A 22,780-nucleotide genomic window follows, 5' to 3' on the forward strand; every position below is an offset into this window, starting at 1 on the left:
AATTCTCCAGCCCAGATCTCCAGCCCTCTCCACAGCAGCAGATGGCAAACTGTAATCAGAGGAGGGTCCTGCCAGTCTTCAGTTTCAGCAGTCTGTTCCAGTGGGGACCGCTGGCCTCTGGGAGCCCAGCTACCCCCTGAGGGGCATTTGAGCTGTGAGCTGGGCAGGTGGTGAATGAGAGCAGGCTGACGCCACCCAGAGGAAGAAGAAGGAGAAGAGTGAAGAAAGGCATGTTTCAGGGAGACTCAGCAGTGTGAGAGAAAGGGGGGAAGGATATGTGAGGAGAGAGAAGGAAGACGTTAGAAAACGGGGTAGTGGTAATGGAAAGAGGAAGAAACTCTGGAGCGTTCTGTGAGAGTGTCCTTCAAGGCTTCCTACAGGTCTTGGTTGGGTCATGTACTGTTGGCAGTGCTGAGGGCCGAGGCAAGGCCCTCCCTCCGCCTGCAGGTCAGGTGGTCAGGTACTCTACCCCTGAGTCACTTCTTTAAGTCCCCAAAGCAGTGATCTGGGAACATGAAGAAATACTTGTAGTTATTTAAAACTTGTTATAAGTTTTGCATAAGGAAATATCAGGGACTTTTTGTTGTTTCAGAAGTTTTATACTTTTATTAAATATTTGTAGAACAAAGAAAAAGTATAATCTGGAAACAGTTTACATAGTCATTTCCTTCATATTTCTAATGTAGGCTAACAGGAGGATCACAAATGGGTTCTAAAGTAAGTACTGGTCTCGCTTGATAGACATTAGAAGAGGATTTCTCTAGGATTTCCCAGCTCTTCGTCAGGTGACTTGTACACACACCAAGAGAAGCTTAGAATGCTCCTCTGAGCTCAGACTGGACACTAGACTGTGATCTTTGAAGATTTAAATATTATAGATTTCAAATTCTAGCAGATTATTTTAGAAGAAATTGTATATTTTTGGTAGTTAAGATTTTCAAGGCTTTGGACAAATAGTCTGTGCTTATTGTGTTTTTCCCTCTACCCATACACACATGTGTACATTGCATCCATGCAGGTTCTGTCTCTTCATATGTGCACATGGCTTGTTATCTTCATTATTAGCCATCACATTTCAGGAACATGAGAACGACATGGGCTTCCATGCCTCCACACTTGACTTTTAACAACATGGGGTATTGGACTTGTTGTCCAAGCACACACATTGGGCATATCCAGTGTTTGTGCATGAGGTTATTGAAGGGGGTTGTTATGTCAGGAAACATGAATGCAGATGTTTCTTTAGGAAGACACCTCTCTGTTTTAGATAACACTGCTTTGTCTCCTTGCCCTGGGTTGAGTTCCTGTGACAGAGCTGTGTCTTTGCTAACAGTGGGAGGGGCATCCTGACTGTGAGGAATTTCTGAGGGACTGGAGTTTTTGAGAATTAACTACAACTTATTTACTTGGGTAATACCTCATGTGCTTCTGTTTTTGAGTTAATTGTGCTCACTGTGGAGTCGGCCATTGACACAGCCAGTGCTTTCTGAATGTCTGCCGACCGACAGTCTAGCCCGGCCAGCATGAATCAGCATCCTTCAGCATTACCTCATCTTGGCTATAGTTGGCCCTTGTTTTGCTGATGTGTCCCTCTTGTCACCTGCTGCTGTTACTCAAGTCCTTTATTTTCTCTCTTATTTATGTGTTTGTTTGCCCGTGTTGTGTGTGTGTGCGCGTGCGCGTGTGTGTTTATTTTATGTGTGGGGTGGGTGTGTACTCACCACTGCACTTGGGTTTGAGTCGGAGGACAGCTGTGGGAGCTGGGTTTTTGCTTCTGTCACTGGGGTTCCAGGGATTGAGTGCGGGTTGTCAAGCCCTTGGTACCAAGTGTCTTTACCTCTGCGCCATCTCACCGGGCGTCTGCTTTCTCTCTGCTGGTGGCGAGAAGTCTGGTCCCCTCTCCAGCCTCTCTCTATTCTAGCTGTTAGCGCTGGTCAGAACAGTTTCCTGTGTTCTCGGACTCCTTTCTCCAGCTCCTCAGCTCACAAGCTGAGGGCCTGTGTTGTTGCTCACAGAGTCCTCTCTACTCTGTTCCCCAGCGAGTGGTGTTGGATTTTCCTACCCACATTGGCAGGGCCTGGATGATTCTGTTGTCACTTAAGTGTGTGCAAGGAACGACTGGTGGGCACCTGTTGTGTAACGAGAAGTAGATGCTTGATTTCAACCTGGGATGGCAAAGCAGAGCTGCAAGCCTCCCCTCTGAGGGCAGCAGGACTTGCCCTTCTCCTGCAGCACTCTGGTCAGTTCTACCAGAATCTCGAGTGCTCAGTTGGCTGCATCCCACAGTCATGGTGATTCTCTCTGTGAGTAGACCCTGAATCCACCCATGTGGTATTGTGTTCCCCGAAATATTGTGTACTCTAATAAACTTATCTGGGGTCAGAGACAGAACAGCCACAATATTAAACATAAGGATAGGCAGTGGTAGCACACGCCTTTAATCCTAGCATTCCAGAGGCAGAAATCCATGTGTTCAAGGATACAGCCAAGCATGGTGACTCACACCTTTAATCCCAGAAAGCCAGCCTTTAATCCCAGGTAGTAATGGTAAAAAGCAGAAAGGTATATAAGGCGTGAGGACCAGAAACTAGAAGCATTTGGCCTGGTTAAGCATTTGGCTGGTTAAGCTTTTAGGTTTTGAGCAGCACAGTTCAACTGAGAGCCATTCGGATATGAGGACACAGAGGCTTCCAGTCTGAGGAAACAAGACCAGCTGAGAAGTTGGCCAGGTGAGGTTAGCTGTGGCTTGTTCTGTCTCTCTGATCTTCCAGCTTCACCCCAATAACTGGCCTCAGGTTTGATCTTATTAATAAGACCATTTAAGATTCCTGCTACACACCCGTTATGGGATTGTTGCAGGGTTCAGTGAACCCACCTGTGTGCAGGACTGCCGTGGTCATGGGCGCTAGTGTTTAATGTAGGAAGCTGACACTCATGGACAAATGAAATAGCGAGGTCTGTTGGGTAGTCAGAACTGCCATCGATGGTTCTGGAAGAGAGTCGGTTGGAGCCACCCAGCTTTATGCTGTGTTTTGTGTTCCAGGGTCCTTTTAGCTGAGAGGGTAGAACACAAAGGGAGGTTGTGGTGGAATGTTAGCAGCGGACCCAGGGACGGAGAACACACTGGTGAAATTCCTATATTTTTGCAGGCTAGCCCTGGCTAGCACGCAGGCTCTGTCCCTCTGTGGCTGTTGGACCCCAGCTTTACAGAAGTATGGTCCTTCTCACTCAGTTCTCCCTGAGTTGTTACTGTTAGCTTCTGTTTTTCTTAGAAGCATTGTCATGAATTCTGGGTAGCGGTTGTAGGTCTGTCTCTAATTCTCTTCGCCAGACCTGGCAATAGTCAAGTGACCCAGAGCCTCGGTGCTCCCACAGCAGCTGGGTCTTGCTCCCCAGGCAGATGACAGGCAGGTCCCTGGGATGCTTCCCTCTCAGGGATCCATCTGGAAAAGCAAAATACGCCACAGCCCTTCCTTCTGCTCATTTTAATCACCACACTGCACACTCCTCCCCTCAGGGTCTGTGGCCTTGAACTGTGAAATCCTCCTGTTTCAGCGTCCTGAGTACTAGGATTATAGGTTCTAGTGTGTATAGCTACCTCAGCTAGATTTTTTTTTTAATTAAAAATTTATTTCAAGGGGCTGGAAAGATCTCTCAGTAGGTAGGTGTTGTCTAAGCATGAGGACCTGATTTCAGATCTCTTTCACATACATATAAAAAGCAGGAGATAAAAACTGCACTGGATGTGGCCGCACATACCCATAACCCCAGCACAGAAAAACATGTACCTGTGGCCTGTGCAGAACGCTCCGTTAGCATGCATGACCCCCAGAGTCTCATGAACCACTTGTGGTGATGCAGGCCTGTCACCCCAGCACTTCTGGGGCAGGGAGGCAGCAAGATCAGAAGTTCAAGGTTATCCTTGGCTACGTACTGAGTTTGAGGCCAGCTTGAATACTTGAGACATCCTCTCAGAGGAGAAGGCGGCAGTGGACACCCATCACCTCACTTCAGCCCTGGGGCTCCTTGCTTACCTTGCCTTCCTTGTGACCTCCCAGAGCCCATTTCCCCCCAGCACTGTGACCTCACTCTCCCTGTTCTCAGCCCAGGACTCAACTGCCTGGTTCCCTGCTTTGGCCTTAGAAGCCTGTTCTCAGTCGGCTTTCCTCCGAGTGTCGAGGAGCCAGCCAAGTGTGGGCCTGTCTGGTTCTTCGCATTGTATCACTGTTTCTTTCCATTTGTACGTCGTTCTCACCGTACTTCAGTTGAGTGGTAGGTCTGTGAGTGCGAATCCTCTTGGCCTGCCACGTACTTGGATGGTGTACATTGAAGAGACCGTATTTCAGGCATTGCAGTTTTTTTTAAATTTTCTGTTTTGAGATGGTGTACTTCTTTTTCTGCTGATTTTGTACCTATCTCTTTTTCACGGGAGAATGGGTGGTTAACAAGGATGTAGAAACTACCTTGCTCCTTACCCTCAGAGTAAGCCGTAGGCTGTGGGTAGCAGGCATGGGGCCTGCCTTCAGATCTTCCATGCAAACAAAACAAAATGTGACATCAAGTGGGACTCTATAGTTTTTCTGTGTCATTTATAAATAGAGAACATGAAACAACCTCAAAGACTATATCTGAATACCACTCACATTCATACATACAGGTATACACACCCACTTATATAATGCATATGCATACATAAAGACACACACACATACACACACACACACACACACACACACACACACACACACACACACCCACCCTTCACCCTGTGACCTGCAATCCTGAAGGTAACGTATGATCTGCAGTGACTGTCTTTCCTCCCGTTCTCTGGCTGACTTTCCTTCTGAATAAGGTGCCAGCTGCTGCTCTCTCTATTGGCTCTTTTAAAATCGGTGGTTTCTGTCTCCCCAACTCCGCTCAGGAGTTCTCTCAGAGCGAGCAGCCTTTTTAATTGCCTATTTCTCGCACGTGTCCCCGTCACACAGCTACAAGGCTACATTGCAGCCTCAGCAAAGGTTATCTCTTGAAAATTCCCAGAAATTCCCCCTTGACGCATCCATGTTGGCAGCTGGGTTTATGTAGGAAAGTGGAAAAGGCCTTGACTCCTCTTTCTGTGCTGTATAAAAATAGAATCCCTGCCGGAAGGGCAGGTTGGCACACAGCTCCGCAGAAGCCCCCACAGGGTCACAGGCTTTCTGAGTCTCAGTGTGGTGAATGGAGTCTTCCCAGGTGCCCGTGGAGCAAGTGGGTGGCTGTGGGAACATGAGTGTACTGCAGCCTGGCTCCAATTTTAAAGTCTACTAGGATCCCTGCTGGTCTTCTGTGTGTGCACGGTGTCATCACACTGCTGGTCTTCTGTGTGTGTGCACGGTGTCATCACACTGCTGGTCTTCTGTGTGTGTGTGTGTGTGTGTGTGTGTGTGTGTGTGTGTGCGCGCGCAGTGTGTCACACTGCTGGTCTTCTGTGTGTGTGCACGGTGTGTCACACTGCTGGTCTTCTGTGTGTCTGTGCACAGTGTCGTCACACTGCTGGTCTTCCGTGTGTGTGCACAGTGTCGTCACACTGCTGCTCTTGTGTGTGTGCACAGTGTCGTCACACTGCTGGTCTTTGTGTGTGCACAGTGTCGTCACACTGCTGGTGTTCGGTTTGTGTGCACAGTGTCGTCACACTGCTGGTCTTCTGTGTGTGTGCACAGTGTCGTCACACTGCTGGTCTTGTGTGTGTGCACAGTGTCTTCACACTGCTGGTCTTCCGTGTGTGTGGACAGTGTCGTCACACTGCTTTGACTTTGGGTTTTTTACTTTTTTTTCTCACTAAAAACCCTATTCTATGGGTTCAGAAGTACCTTTTGAGTTTTGTCAATAATATAGTAAGGAAGCTCTCTGGTAAGACGCCATTGTTCTGAGAAAATGAGCTCGTGTGTGTGTGTGTGTGTGTGTGTGTGTGTGTGTGTGTCTTCTCACGAGCCAGCACTTTCTTGGTTGGAGACAACCAAGCTTCCTGAGGAGGTGGCACAGGCGTGTAGGTTCATCAGTGGATGGCGGCTCATGGAAGATGGTAGAATGCTCTTCTGGAGGCTGTCTTCGGCAGTACACAGCAGGAGTTGCTAATCGTAATCTTCGCTGCCTTCCGCTTTTCTGTGCTACCAAGTTACATACATAGGAAACGAGCAATCCTTTTTTTTTTTTGTTTTTTGTTTTTTGTTTTTTTGAGACAGGGTTTCTCTGTGTAGTTTTGGTGCTTGTCCTGGATCTCGCTCTGTAGGCCTCCTTGAACTCACAGACATCCTCCTGGCTCTGCCTCCTGAGTGCTGGGATTAAAGGCGTGCGCCACCACTGCCCGGCCCTGAGCAATCTTTTTCTAACAAAATTTTTAGGGTAAAAGTCATCACCCTGTGCTATGTGTATACTTTTAGCCCTAAAGAGGATCTTTCCCCTTTTGTGCTCATGGTTTATCTGAAGACACTGTGTGGGTTTTATAGACCCTGGTGTTGAATGTCCTTGGTGGCTACATGGGAAGGAGTGTTAAAGTGTACACACACATGATTAGGGTACTTGAATGTAAAACTACAATTATACACTTGACATTAATTTTGTACACAGTAAGACTTTTGTTCAACCTGGGTTATAATGGAGAGAAAGTTTTTCAGTACCAGTGAGTGTGTGTTTTATGAATACTTAAACAAAGCCTTTAATTGGCTGGTGTGGAATGGAAGGTGGAACTTGTGGACTGAGGGGGGAGAGGAGAGGCTAGAGTCTTAGCAGAGAGCTCTTTTAAAGATAACAAGGAGGGCCGTCCCATTCTTTTGCCTTTGGAATCATCCATGCTATTTTAGCTGCTGGAAGGACTAACCCATTGAATCGCTTTCGGTCAAGAGATAGAGGGCTGCAGAGAGCAGGAATCTGGGATCTGGTAAAGACTTTGGCCTTTCTTGGTTGGCCATACATTTATTAATCTAAGTCTGTGCATGAATTAGGGCACACTCCTTGAAGATTGACTAAATTAATTTTATGAAAATTAGAAGATTTAGCACTTTGTAAAATGGATAATAATGTTGCAGATTTGCTGTCCTAAAGAGGCTGGAAATACAAATGCATGTAAGAAGGACCTGAATACATTCATGGATAATAGATTCATAATGGTTATTAAGAGTAAATAAAGGCTGCTCTGGACAGATCCCTGACTCCTTGAAATGGAGGTTACAAGGGATACTATCATTTAGTTCACACAGCTGTAAAGCATGTTCAATCTGAGTGCATTGCTCTGACCTTCTGTTCATTTGCTCTCGGATTTGCTAAACAGAGAACAGTTGGACCTAGAGTAAGCCAGGAAATTTTGCAGGCAATGAATAACTGTAAAGAAACCCAAGCAATGTAACAATGGATGTTATTTCATCTTGTTTATATCTGTAAAATCATATATTGAGTTACCTTGCTAAGAAAGTTTTAATAACAAAATTGTCATTAAAAAAGGCTGTTGCTAGTAACAAATGAGGACTTTTCATTGTTTCACAAATCAAAATGTAAATCTATTGTATGACATGAAAGGTTTACATTTCTTGGTGGGGGGCAAGGGGATAGTTTGCTGAATCATCCCAGGTATGTTGTCTCATTTTGAGTTGGATAAGCAACAGTGTTTGTGGTGCAGATGACCCTTTTGGGAACCAGGGAACAGACAGAAGTGGGGGTGTGGCCCACAGCAGCCTGAGGTACCTGGAGCTCCTGTGCTCGGCCACCCGCTACATCTTGGGTGTAAGACAGAGCTTTGACCTAGGAATGCTTTGTCAAGTTCTCCTTAGCCCCAGCTTAACACCCCCTCGACCTGTGTGTGCTCTCTCCCTCTTCTCTCTCTCTCTCTCTCTCTCTCTCTCTCTCTCTCTCTCATGTGTGTTTCTGTCTGTGTATGTGTCTGTTTCTCTCTGTGTGTGTCTGTTTCTGTGTGTTTCTCTCTGTGTGTGTGTTTCTCTCTGTGTATGTGTGTCTCTGTGTGTTTGTGTGTTTCTCTCTCTGTGTCTCTGTATCTGTTTCTCTGTCTGTCTCTGTGTGTGTGTGTCTGCGTGTGTTTCTCTCTGTGTGTGTCTGTTTCTCTCTCTCTCTCTCTCTCTCTCTCTCTCTCTCTCTCTCTCTCTCTCTCTCTCTCTGTGTGTGTGTGTGTGTGTGTGTGTGTGTGTGTGTGTGTGTGTGTACTGCTCTTGAGAGGAGCAGAACAGGATGGGAAGAAGCCTGGCTTATGTGCACAGTGTGTATGAGGAACACAGGCAGCACTGTGTTCCTTTGTTGATTTACTTTCAAGCCTAAAGACCTACTTTGAGGAAGTTGTGGAGTAGTTTCTCCTTAGGTGAGCCTTAGGACAGGATCTGTTTTTCCTGTGAGGAAAAGGCACCTGGTTGTTGATCAGTTTGGAAGCTTGACTGAGTGCCTGTTGAAGGGACGCTTGTGAGCTTGCCCTTGTAGACTCCACAGCCTGTCAGCACCCTGGTTTGGGGTGGACATGTTGACACCACAGTTCTCACGCTGCAGCTGGGTCAACCTGGCATCCGCTGAGGGTCGGACTTTCTTGCTGTGTGGGACTTTTAGTTTCTCTCATGCATGTAAAATATTTGGTGTTTCTGTGAACTCAGGGCCAGCAGAGTTTGATTCACTTGAGTGGAGCTGTTGAACTTCAGGGTTTTTTCTGTTGTTTGCTTTCCCATTGTGTCGATTTCACCTGGACGGGCCTAAATCTGTTCATGAAAAGCAAATACGAGAGATTTCTGCCATTAAAAGGAAATTGCCACAGTACACATTTTGTTGACAGCAGTAGTAAATAATCAGAAATAAATTACATTTTTTTCTAGAATCATGAAAAAGACATTAATTGGGTAAGGGTTGGATAACACTGCCATATTCTGTATATAATTATTTTTTTACACACAGGACCCCCCAGATTTTCATGTTACAACAGCTTTGTTTATGGAGTTACAGCTTGTTATCTTTAAGTCCTGGAGCAGAGGCATGCAAGACTCCTCATGAAGCCTGTAGTGAGAACCAGTGCGTTCAAGGGCACTGCTGCGTTTGACTCCCCTGCCCCTTTAAGGAGGCCGTGTTGAGGACATTTGGGTCTGTAGGCTGTTCCTACATTTTCAGCAGCAGAATTAAACTCCCAGCCATGCAAATGTTTGCTTACTTGATTCATTTTTTCCCCTTAAGATAAACACCTAGAGACACAATTCAAGTAAAAAAGATGTTACTTCTATACACTTTGTGTTCTAACTTTAGAGACTTGCATTTTTATTTGAATAGAAGCCATAATTATTTCAGTATGCCCCGTTGCTCTGTAATTTTTGTTATATGAAGTGAAAACCTGAAAAACACCATTAAACATCTATGAGCAATCTCTTTAATCATCAAATAGATTTTGCCATATAAGCAAGGAAGGAGATGCTTGGATATGTTCAATATATGTGTATTAAAATGTCTTGCCAAACAGTAGAAATGTGATGTCAACAGTTGAGATACGTTTTCTCTATTAGATGTAGATGGTATTCTCACAATATTTTAAGGTATGACTTACATATATTACAAAGCCCAGATTTTAAGTATACATACAGTTCAGTGGATTTTGACAAATACCCAAGTATCCATGAAACTCTCCACAAATTGGGACTATTTTTACCACTCCCAGAAAGCTCTCGGGCTCCTGCGAGCTGTTAGCATGATTTCTGTGGTCTAAGTTTGAACCTCATGTGGACAGACCGGTGTATTAAGTGTACTTGCATGTAGGTTTCTACTGTTTTTCTTTAAACATTGTTCTTAAAGTGCAAATGCCAACTGTACTTCTCAGAACCAAAGGATGGGACGGGCAGTAGGCACAGCAGCTTTCCAGAGAGTGAAATTGTACCCTGTGTCTTACACCCTGTCCAAAATCAACTCGTAATGGACGACAGGCCTCTAGATGTCAGAGTCGAAAGAAGCTTCAGGCTAGGACACTTGAACACTCCAGAAGAAGACACAGAGGGACACTTTCATGGCAGTGACTTCTTAGATTAACACCGAGAGCATAAGCTACAACAACAGCATCGAGAAATTCGACTGTGGTGAAGTGAGGACTTACTGGGCATCCAAGAATGGCAGGAAGAGAGCATAAAGGCAGACTCATAGCAGGAGAAGTGTTCGCATCTGTCTGATAAAGCTTAGTACCCAGATGACAGAAACCTCCCTGCAGCCCAGGGATAACAAAACTACACATGAAAAATGAACAAAGGACTGGAGAGGTGTTCCCACAGAAGCTCAGCAGTTGGTCACTAAGCAATTGAAGTGACACGTCCGGCAGCTTCGGTCATTAGGGAAGGCACGGTGACATGGCACTCATTAGAAGGACCGTTACTGGGGCAGTCCCGTTTCTGGACGCCCCTGAGGAAGTGGAAGCGGTTATCTGGATGGATGTTTCTAAGGCCGTGTTCAGAACAGCACCACACACAAAACCCACTGGTTGGGAACAACATAAATGTTTGTGTTGTTCTAAGCCAACTCTATAGTGTAGATACATAATGGCCTTTAGAAGCTGAACAGAAGTGAAGTAAGCCAGCCAGATGTGCACACTCGTGTGTGTTTCCACTCCCACAAGGGAAGCGAGCATAAGCAGGCTTGTGGAATTGAATGCAGAACAGTGGCAGCAAGAGGCTACTGAATGGGAAGAGCGGGAGTTGTGGTTGAGTGGGTGCAGCTTCAGCGCTTGGTGATGACTTCTGGAGGTGGACAGCATGCCCGTTGTCATTCTGTGTTAACTTGAACAAGGCTTGTGTCTTCTGGGGAGCGGGAACCTCAGCTAAGAAAATGTCTCCCGATTTGGCCTGAAGGCCAGGCTGTGGGGCGTGTTCTTGATTAGCGATTGATGTGGGAGGTGGGCACCTAGGTGGTCCTGGGCTGTATTAAAAAGCAAGTTGAGTGAGGTGTGGGGAGCAAGCCAGTCAGCAGTGTTCATCCGTGACCTGCGCTTCAGTCCCTGCCTCCAGGTTCCTGTCCTGACCTCCTACGTGGTAGACTGTGGCGTGTAAATGCCCCCCCCCCCCCAACTCACACATTGCTTTTGCTCCTGGTGTTCATCAGGGCAGTAGAAATCAAGCTAGGGAGGACAGCTCTGATGTCTGTACAGCAGCTCAGACGGACGGACGGATGGAGGTCACAGCACTGCATACTAAAACTCCTTAAGGTGGTCAGTTTTGTGCTTATCTTACCAGGATAGAAGACCGGAGTAGATCTTGGTGTGGAATGAAGAACAGGAGAAAATTCACTCATCTGAGATCACAAATCAGCTTGTTGAGGGTTCAGAAGCAGGAGGTTTTTTGCGTAGTACATGTGTTGGTGGTTGCAGGTGTGACAGTCTTTACGTGTTTCCTGTTTGCAGGCTGTCTTCCTGCAAAGGTGGGTATGAATGGATGGGGCAAAGGCAAGATGGCCTCATGGAGGTTGGACAGGGTCCTGGTGTCAGCCTCCCAAAGCTTACTGAGTTGGGCTGTCACAGCTCTTTCAAGTGTTTCCAAAGCTGCTTCGGAGACAGCCTGGTCTTGATTAGCTCACTGTGGGATCAGGGTGTTCTGGGAGGTTCTTCGCTGAGCTCTGCCTTTGGGTGAGTAGTCTGCACACACTGAAGACTTAGGCCAGAGAGGCCTGTGAAGTTGGCAGCTGTGGGACGGGGTTGCCTAGGTCATGTGGCTGTGTCAGGTCCTTGATCGGGGCGGACAGGCTCCTGGCTTTGTAAGGATTTCTGGGCCCTCTAATATGCTCATGTTATACGCTTTATTTTTACAGCCTACTTACTTTACAAGCCCTGTTCACCCTAGAACTGATTTCCTCAGGTACCTTGAAAGATTAGTATCTCATGTAGGAGACACAGGAAGATGCTGGACTAAGTTTAGCAGCCCCTACGACTTATGTTAGTGGGGAAGGTCACAGAGGGGCCCTGCCCCAGGCTGATCCCTTCAGGAGGGCTCTAGGACCCTCTGTGTCCCCAGCCTGTGAGCTGTCTCTACCTCCCCTTCTCTTAGGTGGGAAGGGCACTACTAGTTGGAAGTGAGATCTTCGTTTTAAAATGTAAAATTAGGAATTTAAGGCTAAGAAAAAGTGCAGAAGCATGTGGAAACAAATGTTCGGTGCAACTACACCAAGACTGTAGATTTTCTACATCTGTGTCCCTGCCTCCCTTCTCCCCTCCCCCCTCCATCTCTCCCTTCAACCTTCCTCCTGTCCCCTTTCGAGTAGGACTAGAACGCGGGTCCCATACCTCCTAGGTAAACACTGTGGAAGTACCCTCTGCCTTACTCTTTCGCAAAGGCTGAAGTACCACCCCTGCCCATTGCACAGAACGGGTCAGACATTTCCTTCTTAATGGATGTTTTTGTACCTTTGCTGTATGTGAGTAATGTGTATTCACACCTCTGTGAGTAATGTGTGTTTGAAAATTTACACTACTATGAGTAATGTGTGTGTGAGTATACACACCACGTACAAATGATGTCATACCTCTGTAATCTTTTCTTGCTTTTTTTTGGACTTCACAGTATTTTTAGATTTGAGAGGTTTTGATATGTGTGTTTTGACATTGTTATGTGTGTTTTACGCCACCTCTCTCGCTGTAATATAAAACTCAATTGCGAGGTTCTAACAGTTGGTTTTTCCTGTTTACACTTCACGTCAGTTAGTGTGCTTCTTCCTGATCATTGGGACAGGACCTGACAGTAGCTACATAATGTGTCAGAGCTGCTTGTGTATAGGGGACTTTCTGGGACATGAGGTCAGTGATAAGGAAAGAGAAGGAAACTTGAGTGATTCATTCATTTTGGAATATGAGCAGAAAGGCCAGGGCCTGGAGAGGTGAAATGGGGACCAGAGTGCCCTTCTGACTCACGGACTGAGACTCGTGTCTTTGCTAGGATAGTTTCCTGGAGAGAATACTTGAGGCAGGTGCATGTCCTTCAGGTGAGCCTTCCCTCCCTCTCCAACAGAACGCTCAGAAGCATTCAGCTTTGTAAAGAAAAGCTGTTCGTTTGTGTGTTTCTGCATCAAGTGTAGAAGGGTCTAGAAATGAGTGAAATAGATTCTTTCTAAAAGTCGAGAAAAACCTTCGGTCCCAGATGTTTGCTGGAGATTTCCCACTGGCTTAGTTCGGTGATCCTCGGCAGAAGTAGCCGTGGGCTGGGAGCCCAGGCCACTTTGTTGCAATAATGACTCCTGGTTAGCTAGTCGGGTGTGGGGTACTGCTCCAGGCCTCTGTTAGTGCTGACATCCTGCCAGTGGGTGAGTGAATCTGGGCTCCAGATCTGCTGGTAAAGGTGCCTTCCATGTGGTAAGTTTAGATTTTACATGCTGATAGCTGCTTCCCTAACCCTGAGAACACTCATTCATCAGATAACTTTGCTGTGAGGTCCTATTCCAGGGCCATGACTTTGTGCGGGAGCAGATACATACACAGTCCAAGGCTGGCCTCATAGGTGGACCAGTCACTGTCCTCCTTGTAAATAAGTTGGTCAAGCCGGACCATAGTGGTCAGTTTGCCTGCTCTGGGCCAGGGTGACACTTGAGGCAGTTCTCTAGCCCCAGCTCTTAGTCCTTGGCTCACAGCGCTGTCTGTCTCACGTGCATGGTACGGTCTGGAAATCTTAGTCGATCCCAAATACAATAAGAACAAGTGAGAATCCCAAGACTCTGAAGAGCCAACCTGGACTTTGCAGTGAGTTCCTCATGGATGTATCTTGCCCTTTGTCACTCCGGCAGTGTGCATGGGTTTCTCAGGCCTTAATCAGCACCACAGAAGTAATAATGACTTACACTGGGGCCGAACAAGGCTGAAGTGGCGTGTGGAGTGATACCGAGGACCTGGTGGCCCCAAACTGCGGAGACAGTGGGCTCCTGGGCTTGTGAGGTGATCTCTTTTAAAGTCGTGATATTTCGTTTAAGAAGTCTTGAAAAAGCATGTAGGAAGTGTTTGAAAGCTCCACTTCTAAACTGGCCGAAACAAAACCAATCAACCATTGAAGAGTTGAGCAGTAGACAGTTACTTACCACACTGAGAACCTGGTTCCCAGAGTAGCACCGAGGACGTAGTTAATACTCCGTCCCAGCTTGTAGTTTTGATAGACAAGGAGCAGTGGCAGCCTCGATGTGACCACCTACATAGAGTCCAGATTATGACACTTGTGACTGCCAGCTTCATGTGAATTCATGAAGAAGCGCAGTCGCTCAGCTCACATGGGTGATAGACAAATGATGTGATGGACGTACCTGCTGTCATGTATGTAGGTTCCTACCGCATGTCTTCTTGGAAGACAGAGGCCTCTCTCCCAAATAACACTTCCATGTTGTGTGCGGGTTTCTGTTCACCATGGCGTCAGCGTATTAGAGCCCCGCTCCCAGGGGAGCTGCTGGCGGTGTTGACTGAGGCTTGCAGTCATCTTAACGCCGGCAGACGTGTTCTCCGCTGCCTCCGACTGCACAGAGATGCCATGTGAAGTTCTGCATTAGCTGTCAAATCAGACCTGTGAGTGTTGAATGGGAGGGAGTGTGCGTCGTCCTGGTGTGGGCTATTCTAGTGTGTGGAGTTGAACTTTATGGACAGCTTTTGGCTTGATTCATTGTGAAATATAAAACTGTAAAATAAATAAAGCAAAGATTTCTGCAACGCTATTAATTTTTTTTTTTTTGAAAACTTGCCTGCTGTAATAGCCTAGATTCTGTGTGTGAGAAGCCTGTGTACTATTTTGACCATATTTTCTGTAGTCATTGCAGGAAGGTTTTGAAAAATAATTGGCCTGGGTTGAAAGGAGCAGGAGCATTGGCTTCTTTTGCATTATTTTCCTTTGATTCCATTGTGTATACCATGAATTAGTGCATTGTCTTCGAGGTAAATTTCTTAGTGTTAAAAATGACTTTATCACCTCTTTCTTGTTAAGTATGTTTGTAGATAATTTGGCTCTTAAATATGGATCTGGTCCTCTGGTTCCTGAAGTGTGTGGGCTCCTGGGGCTGAAGTTCTTGGAGTTCTCTCATGGACCATATTGTGGTATTATTAACAGGGTGATGTCACCATCCGCAGCAGCCGAGTGGGCCTCACTGCCTGATTCTTGTTTTTCTTTTCCTTTCCTGCTCTCCCAGTTGGGTCGGGGTTGGGGGCACAAAGAAAATCTCCATTAAGTGGGCAGTGGGGAGGCGGGGGAGATCACTTTGAAAGAAGCTAGAAAATACTGTCAGTGTCGTATTTTTTGCTTGAGAAAGGACTTTTCCCTGAGCAGCGAGTAACTTAGGAGTTTAGGCTCTGGTGCCATAGAGATGGAGAAGAATGGTTTCCGCTGGCCTGGTCCAGATTTGCAATGCGCAATTCTTTGTTTTTACTGTACTATCAACTTAAGACAACTACCCTTTATTAGATGTGCATTTTTCCTTCAAAAATACATATTGGGCATGGTATTATTTGATATAGTTACCATCTTCTGTATATGTGTTAGCTTTCATTAATATGACAAAGTCTGAGGGAATCCCCTCGAGTAGGAAAGCAGTTTCTTTGGCTCCCAGATTTGAGGGCACAGGCATAATTGACTGGCCCAGCAGCTCGGCATCCTTTATAGGCTGCACCTCATGATGGGAGCATGATGGAGAGGAGAGCTTACTGCGTGGGCAGCGCACAGAAATGAGTGTGACGGGGTTGGAGTCCCACTGTTCCCTTGGAGAGAGTGCCCCATGTCCTACAGGCTTCACAGTAGGTCCCCTTCCTACCCCTGGGCCTTTGGGGGCACATTTCAGAACAAGGGGTTCTGTTTGATGGTAATGGGGTGCACTTTCCTTTTATCAAATCAGTCAGTGGAAGTGCTGATGTCACCGGCCACGTCTGTTAGAAGTACAGCTGGGGTGATCTGGCTTAGAAGCATGCTCACCACACCGTGTATCTGATCACAGCCTTCCTACAGTGTGTGAATGAGTTAATCTGGACTGTGTGAACTCATACGAGTCTGCCGGTTGTGTTTTGAATGTCAGTGTCAGGGAACCCCTACCCCTAGACATTTGTGACTGTATCAAAACTTGATACCTGATAAATGTCACATTATCTTTTGACTCCATCCATAGTGTGTGACAGAAGCAGAAAGTCAATTTGTCTCATGAAGAGAGATGTAAAACACTGAATTGAGTTGCCCCCTTCCCATGACAGAATCACAGCCGTCTTAGTTCATTTACTTGCGTGCCTTCAGTTCTCATATGCTCTCTTTGGCTTTCTCACAGATGCCGCCGCAGTACGGACAAGGTGTGAGTGGTTACTGCCAGCAAGGCCAGCAGCCGTACTACAACCAGCAGCCGCAGCCCCCGCACCTCCCGCCCCAGGCACAGTACCTGCAGCCCCAGTCCCAGCAGAGGTACCAGCCGCAGCAGGTGAGCATGGCTGCCACCCCCAGGTCTTGTTCTCTCCTCCAGGTCTGTGTTCAGAGGCTGACCATGCTCTGAAAGTCGTCCTGCCCTTTAAGAGTTACTGAAGGGGGCTGCTTTGTGTGTGTGTGGGAGGGAGTGGTTTCAAGACAGGGTTTCTCTGTAGCCCTGACTGTCCTGGAACTCACTCTGTAGACCAGGCTGGCCTTGAACACCCAGAGATCTGCCCATCTCTGCCTCCCGAGTGCTGGGATTAAAGGCATGCGCCACCAGCCCTCATGAAATGTGTACTTTTGAGAAAAGTGCAGAGCTGTAATCTAAGCTTTCCTCTCCCTCCCTCTTCCCTCTCTCCTCTCCCCATCACATCCTCCACAAGTGAGGTAGAGGACCGCAGAGACGGACTTTTAGTAACTGCTCGCATTGCTGACTAGAGGCAGCAGAAAGTGTCACTCATTTCATGTTCATTCACGTTCTAAATCTTTCCACTTTGGTGAGACCCTGTCAGGAGGATTTGCAGGTCATGTGACCGTGCTAGTTGGCCTTTTATCTTGGCCTTTTTAGTTTGAGTGTTAAGTGCTGCAGAATGGAAACATGGTTGCCTTGGAGTGTCATTCTCCTGAAACTCCATTATAAACAGGAGTCACTTCAGTTGTAGTAAACTAAAGCACAAACAGAATGGCCTCTGTGCTATATTATTACTCCTGCTGCTCTTCCCTTTCCTGCCTGGCTCCCTCCTCCTCTCTTACTTTTAGGGCGTCTTGCGTTGAATCCTCCTGGCATGGTTCTTCTCAGTGCTGGGACTGTGAGCTGCCGCCATGCACATCTAATTTCTGCTTGGAATTAGACTAATTAAATACTTGTTTTGGGGGCAGGTAAGATGACTGAGCAGGTAAAGGCGCCTGCCTGAGCCTAAGGAGCTGAGTCCAATCCCCAGGACCTACGTGATAGCAAGAGCTCATGCTCCCACAGTTTATCCTTTGACCTCTACATGTGTGAGCACACACAAATACATACATGTAATGGAAATGAGCAAGTATTTATTAGGCCATATATATACTTCAGCTTACAGCTGAGAAAAATAGTATAAAATAATACGTATTGGTGAACTAATTCTGTTTCATTTTCATTTGTATTAGACGTTTGTTCTTGAGTAGAATGAGGTGTGTGGAGTTGAGAGCCTTGCTCTGAGCCCAGATATGCCCAGTAGCGCTCCAGCCTCCTATGAAGCAGCATGCCTCTTTGCGGGCTGACCTTTCCCTCCGCCCTTTCTCCTCTGTGGAATGGGTGTGGTAAGGAGAAGATGAACACAGGTCTTTTTATTTTTTTAAGGAGTGAATAGATTTCTGGCCTTAAGTTAAATATGTAAACATGTGGAGCTTATTTTTTAAAATGTATTGTTTTCAACTATGTGTATGTGTGTGCCTGTGTGGGTTTGCACATGTGAGCGCAGGTGCCCCAGAGGAGTCAGGTCCCTCTGCGATCTGGAGTTACAGGTGGTTGTGAGCTGCCCTAGGTGAGCGCTGAGAACCTAACTTGTCCTGAAAGAGCAGCGAGTGCTCTTGACTGCTGAACCCCATGGAACTTAATTTTAATGAAATGCATTTTAAGAGTGTATTTGGGGATTTGTTGAAGTCCATTGCCACATGACTTCAGTTATACAATTGGAGAGGGAGGTTATGACTTTAAGCCAAGCCCGTTAGAACCTCTGGAGAAAGTGAATATGATGTTTAGTCCTCCTTCCTACATATGTATGTTTTAAAAGCTTGAGCAGCCAGTCTAGGGTTTGGACGTGGGGGTGGACAGTCCTTCAGTTAGCTCATCTAGCTCTTACTAGTGTGTGGACATTTTTAAGCACTTCAATATCAGTTCCTGTAAGTGTGAGAGACTGGCATCTGGGTTTTAATATATGAGGTTATAGACTTGGGCAAGGGCCTCCAGAACTGTAGTGAACTCATCTGTGGGCTCGGGGTGCTTTGTCTCTCATCAAAACTCTCCAGGAGAGATTGCGTGGCTCCGTTTACTCTCCGTGCTGAAATGAGCCTCAGTTGTAAAACCAGTTTGATTAAGGACTCTGAGAACCTGTCGCTTCCTCAGGACCGAGCTCCAGACTCACTTCCTTTACGAAGTGTTCACTGACGACTTCCAGAAGATGGCAGTTAGTCACTTAATATCCTTCATATTTAAATACTGACAGCGTACCACAGGTGGAGCCGGTTTTAATGAATGCCATTTTAATGTACTTAGTTTAGGGTTCCCTTTGGCTCTTGTTATTACTGCCCTTTTATTGACTTGAATGCATTGAAGTATATGATAAGAAATACTTTGTCTTAACCATGATGGCTTATAATGAAAATGGTCACTTAGTGGAAGAGGGGCTGGGAGGGGAAGAGGGAGTGGAAACTGCAGTCAGGGTGTAAAATAAATAATAAGCAAGTCAAAAAATCCTAAATAAATATATTACTATTAAAAAAAAAAGAAAATGATCACTTAAAAATGTATTCTGAGTAAATCCAAACATGTCAGGACTTTCCCCTTATGTTCTAAATCTTTTTGTTTGTTTGTTTTTTGAAAAAGGGTTTCTCTGTGTTACCCTTGCTGTTCTGAGACTCGCTCGGTAGACCAGGCTGGCCTCATCTCAGAGATCCACCTGCTTCTGCCTCCCAAGTGCTTGAATTAGAGACATGTGCCACCACCACCCTGCTATGTTCTAACTCTTGAGCTATAGAATATCTAAGTATTTTTAAAACTTAATTTGGTATCTAATATAGAGACTATCTTAAAAGAAAAAAAATGGAAAAGTTACTTGCCATCTCAGTTATCACTAGCCATGACATCACCCACACTACCCACACTACCCTTTGCCAAATGACCACACTATTAGAGACACCCACGAACGTGCATGATGTATGTTATAGATTTATATTAGAGATTGCATAGTATCATGTTGTAACTCCCACCCTCCTTTGTACAGTTGAAGGTATACTGCAATACTATGTTTATTCTTTGTTCCTCTTTTATCCACTCACGTAAATGTATTTTCTCAACATTTCATTCCTTTATAGCCTTATTGGGTGTTTTTTGATTTTTTTTTTTTGTTTGTTTGTTTGTTTGGTTTTTCGAGACAGGGTTTCTCTGTGTAGTTTTGGTGCCTGTCCTGGATCTTACTCTGTAACTCAGGCTGGCCTCGAACTCACAGAGATCCGCCTGGCTCTGCCTCCTGAGTGCTGGGATTAAAGGCATACGCCACCACCTCCCGGCACCTTATTGGGTTTTATAGATATGTCATAGTATATTAACCAGTTCTCTTTAATGACATTGAGATTGTCTGTAATTCAGGCGGTGTTGCCCTTACAACCTCTGTATGCATTGTCTGTCGAGGGGACAATAGTATCTGTATGGTAATTCGTACAGGCAGCACCCGATGTCAGAGGGTTGTGTGTTTCCTCTTCCAGATGGCTCACCATGGAGGCTGCCTCAGTTTGTACCCTGTTCCGTGGATAAGTGCTGTCCCATACCCATTATCAGTGCCGTGCGTGGTTTTCTGGGAGCTGGCGCTGATTGTCTGTATTTGAAAGCATTTCTGTTTGCCTTTTTCCTGGGCTGTAAATTCATATCTTTTAATTCTGACTTCTTTCAATTTGGTTCTAAAATTGATTCATGAAAATTCTGTGCATTTTGGTGGGCTCTCCAGGAACAGAATCACGCCCCCCCCCCCCCCCCCCCCGTGTGTGTGTGTGTGTTATGTGTGTCTTGTAGGGAACTGGTTTGTTTTTATTGTAGGAATAGAGGGTGGTGGGGTCCATGAGATGGTACAGTGGGTAAAGGTGCCACCATCCCTGATGACTTATGCTCAGTCCCCCTGGCCCCATGTAGTAGAAGGAGAGAAGTTACTTCCGAAGTTTTTCTCTGACTTCTACATATATGCTATGGTACGGAGTAAACAAAATGAATAAATGAGTGTTTATAGCCAACAAAACAAAATGGATGGAGAGTGACTAGTCCAGAACTTGTGTTGTGGACTGGAGACCTAGGAGTGCTCTGGTACAGGTGTGGTCTGAATGGAGTCTGCTCAGCCTGTGGCTTATTTAAATCTGCTCAGGGATTGGATGATAGTGTGAATACCCGTACTATGGATGGCAGTTTGCTTGATTCAAGTCACCAATTAAATGGTTAATTTGATCCAGAAGTACATAAGATTAACTTCTGCAGCTGTCTTCCCTCCATAGCCTGGAGATGTCCCTCCTGTCATTTGCTGAGTCCCCTGAGATGTGGCGTCTGAGTTTCTCCCTGGTTCCTGTTCTTTTCCATTTGGCTTTCTATACTGTTTTTCCTACTGCTTGCTCTCTGCCAGTTGCACATCCTCAGTGTTCCCTTTCAGAGTTTTCTTGGCTACTTATGTTTTGCTGTGTAGCTGAGACTGGCCTGGAACTCCCTGTTCTCCTGTCTCTGCTGGGGCTTTAGGCATGTGCTACCATTTCTCACTGTTTTTCCTCCTAATGAATTTGTCTGTTTTTCTTGTTTTTGTGATTGTGTCTTTTTTTTCTTTGAAATAGTTAGTACTTGAGAAAGTGGAAAAGCCATCAGAACACAGTGTGCAGTTGAGGCCCGTCCACTGAAGGCCAAGGGCACGTGATGCTGAGCTGTGGTCTGTTCTTGTGCTGCAGGCCAGGGAGGATGCTGGCCTAATGAACTGGAGGAGCATCTTGGGAAAGAGGTTGTTAACAGTCTGGGTGTGGTGCATAAGAGGGATTAGGGAGTGAGAGTCAGTCCTCAGCTGCTCTCAAGGCCCTGGGGAAAACTGGGTGATTTAATATTTTCATAACGGGCAGAGGAGTAACCTGGGACGGAGTTGACACTTGTGGAGAAGGGCGTATGAAGCCTCCTCCTGCCCTTCGCCTTCACACCTGCCCTGCACCATCTGCTGAGGTCTTCCCATTCACTCTTCCTTTAGGCAGTTTTACATTTCCTTTGTGTTCTTCAAAAGATCCCCTCCTTTGGCTGGGAGCATCCCTGTGCCTTCCTCTTCCGTTGCTCTTGGAAGTTGTATTCTTTTAAGAGTTACCCCCTTTCCCGGTGCTGTGTGGGGTGATGAGCTCCGGGCCTTGGCTCCAGCGCGTTAACTTGTTGTCAGTGATATACTCTTTCCAGTCCCTTGGTTTTCATGAAAATACTTAATTTTTTAAGATATGAATTACCTTCCAACTTTTTTTTTTTTTTGCCTTTCTGCACCCCAGCTTCTCCCGCTGTATTGTTGGCAGGAACTGACAGGCCCGTGCTGTTAGCCCCTTAGATGAAAGCTTGTAGCCTTTCACTGTTGAATGGAATCTTCACCGTGTTTTTCTCTTTTAGTAGCTGCCCATTGTTGGGCTAAGGAGGGTTCCTCTTTTCTAACTTGCTGAGGTATCTTGTTCATGATGGAAATGGAATTTTTCTTCTTTGCTATTTGTTGAGATAAGCATTTATTTTTCATGTACAATTTGCTTCAAGTGTAAGAACCTCTCTTCTGGTGTTATTAAACCAGACCTGGATCTGAGAGACACAGCCTCAAGACACACATACACACACACACACACACACACACACACACACACACACACACACACACACGGTTGGATTCAGTTTTCTCATATCTGGGTTTCTTATACAAGTATTTGTGAATGAGATTGAGCTGTAATTATCTTCTAGAAGATCTGGTGTCTGTGGAACTTTGTAAGTAAATTGCAGACTCCTCTCTTTTCTAGTTCCTGGAGTGAGTGGTCTGTTTCTTTAATGTTTTGCAGAGATGTCATAAAGTGATGTAGTTCTTAATTTTTACCCTTTATTTCACCCTTGAATTTTTAACTTGTGATTCCATTTTTTTGTGTGTGCAGTTATAAGAGTTATAAACTTTTTCTAAAATCAGCTCACATGTAAATATTCTTATATTTATGAAGTTAGCTATTTCATTTATTTTATAACATTATTAACATGAATTCATAGTCCTTATTAGCATAATCTTTGTGACACCCAGAGCTAAGGCGTTCAAACTGATACTTTTCCTTTACTCTTTTGTTAACATGAATGAATTTTCCGTATTAATGGCTCTGATGTTTCCATCATGCGTGTAAGTACCATTGATCATGTCCCTTATCCCCCTCCTAACCGTGTCCCTTTCCACTTCTTCATTCATTTATCTTCTACTTTCAGGTCATCTATTTAAGAAAAACCATTTCTGGTAAAAGCTTTTCCAGGGCATCCTTGGTCTTTGTCTTTTCCATTAATGTGTGTGTGTGTGTGTGTGTGTGTGTGTGTGTATACACATATACACACATGTACATACTGTGTTTTGCTCCCGAAAGGGTCTTGCTTTCTGCTTTTCTGGTGTTTTTTGTTGTTGTTGTTGTTGTTTGTT

General features: G+C 45.6%; 1 protein-coding gene across 1 annotated transcript in view; it reads left to right on the forward strand.

Annotated features, from left to right (window-relative positions):
- The window catches only part of Arid1b (AT-rich interaction domain 1B), a 379,722-nt gene that overhangs the window by 93,879 nt on the left and 263,063 nt on the right, over nt 1-22,780 (forward strand). The window contains exon 3 of the mRNA XM_059272809.1: nt 16,249-16,395. Within this exon, the coding sequence (XP_059128792.1) occupies nt 16,249-16,395 (147 nt within the window). The remainder of the gene's footprint in view (nt 1-16,248; nt 16,396-22,780) is intronic.

The sequence above is a fragment of the Peromyscus eremicus genome, chromosome 8b (genome assembly GCF_949786415.1).
Source record: "Peromyscus eremicus chromosome 8b, PerEre_H2_v1, whole genome shotgun sequence".
NCBI classification, from domain to species: domain Eukaryota; kingdom Metazoa; phylum Chordata; class Mammalia; order Rodentia; family Cricetidae; genus Peromyscus; species Peromyscus eremicus.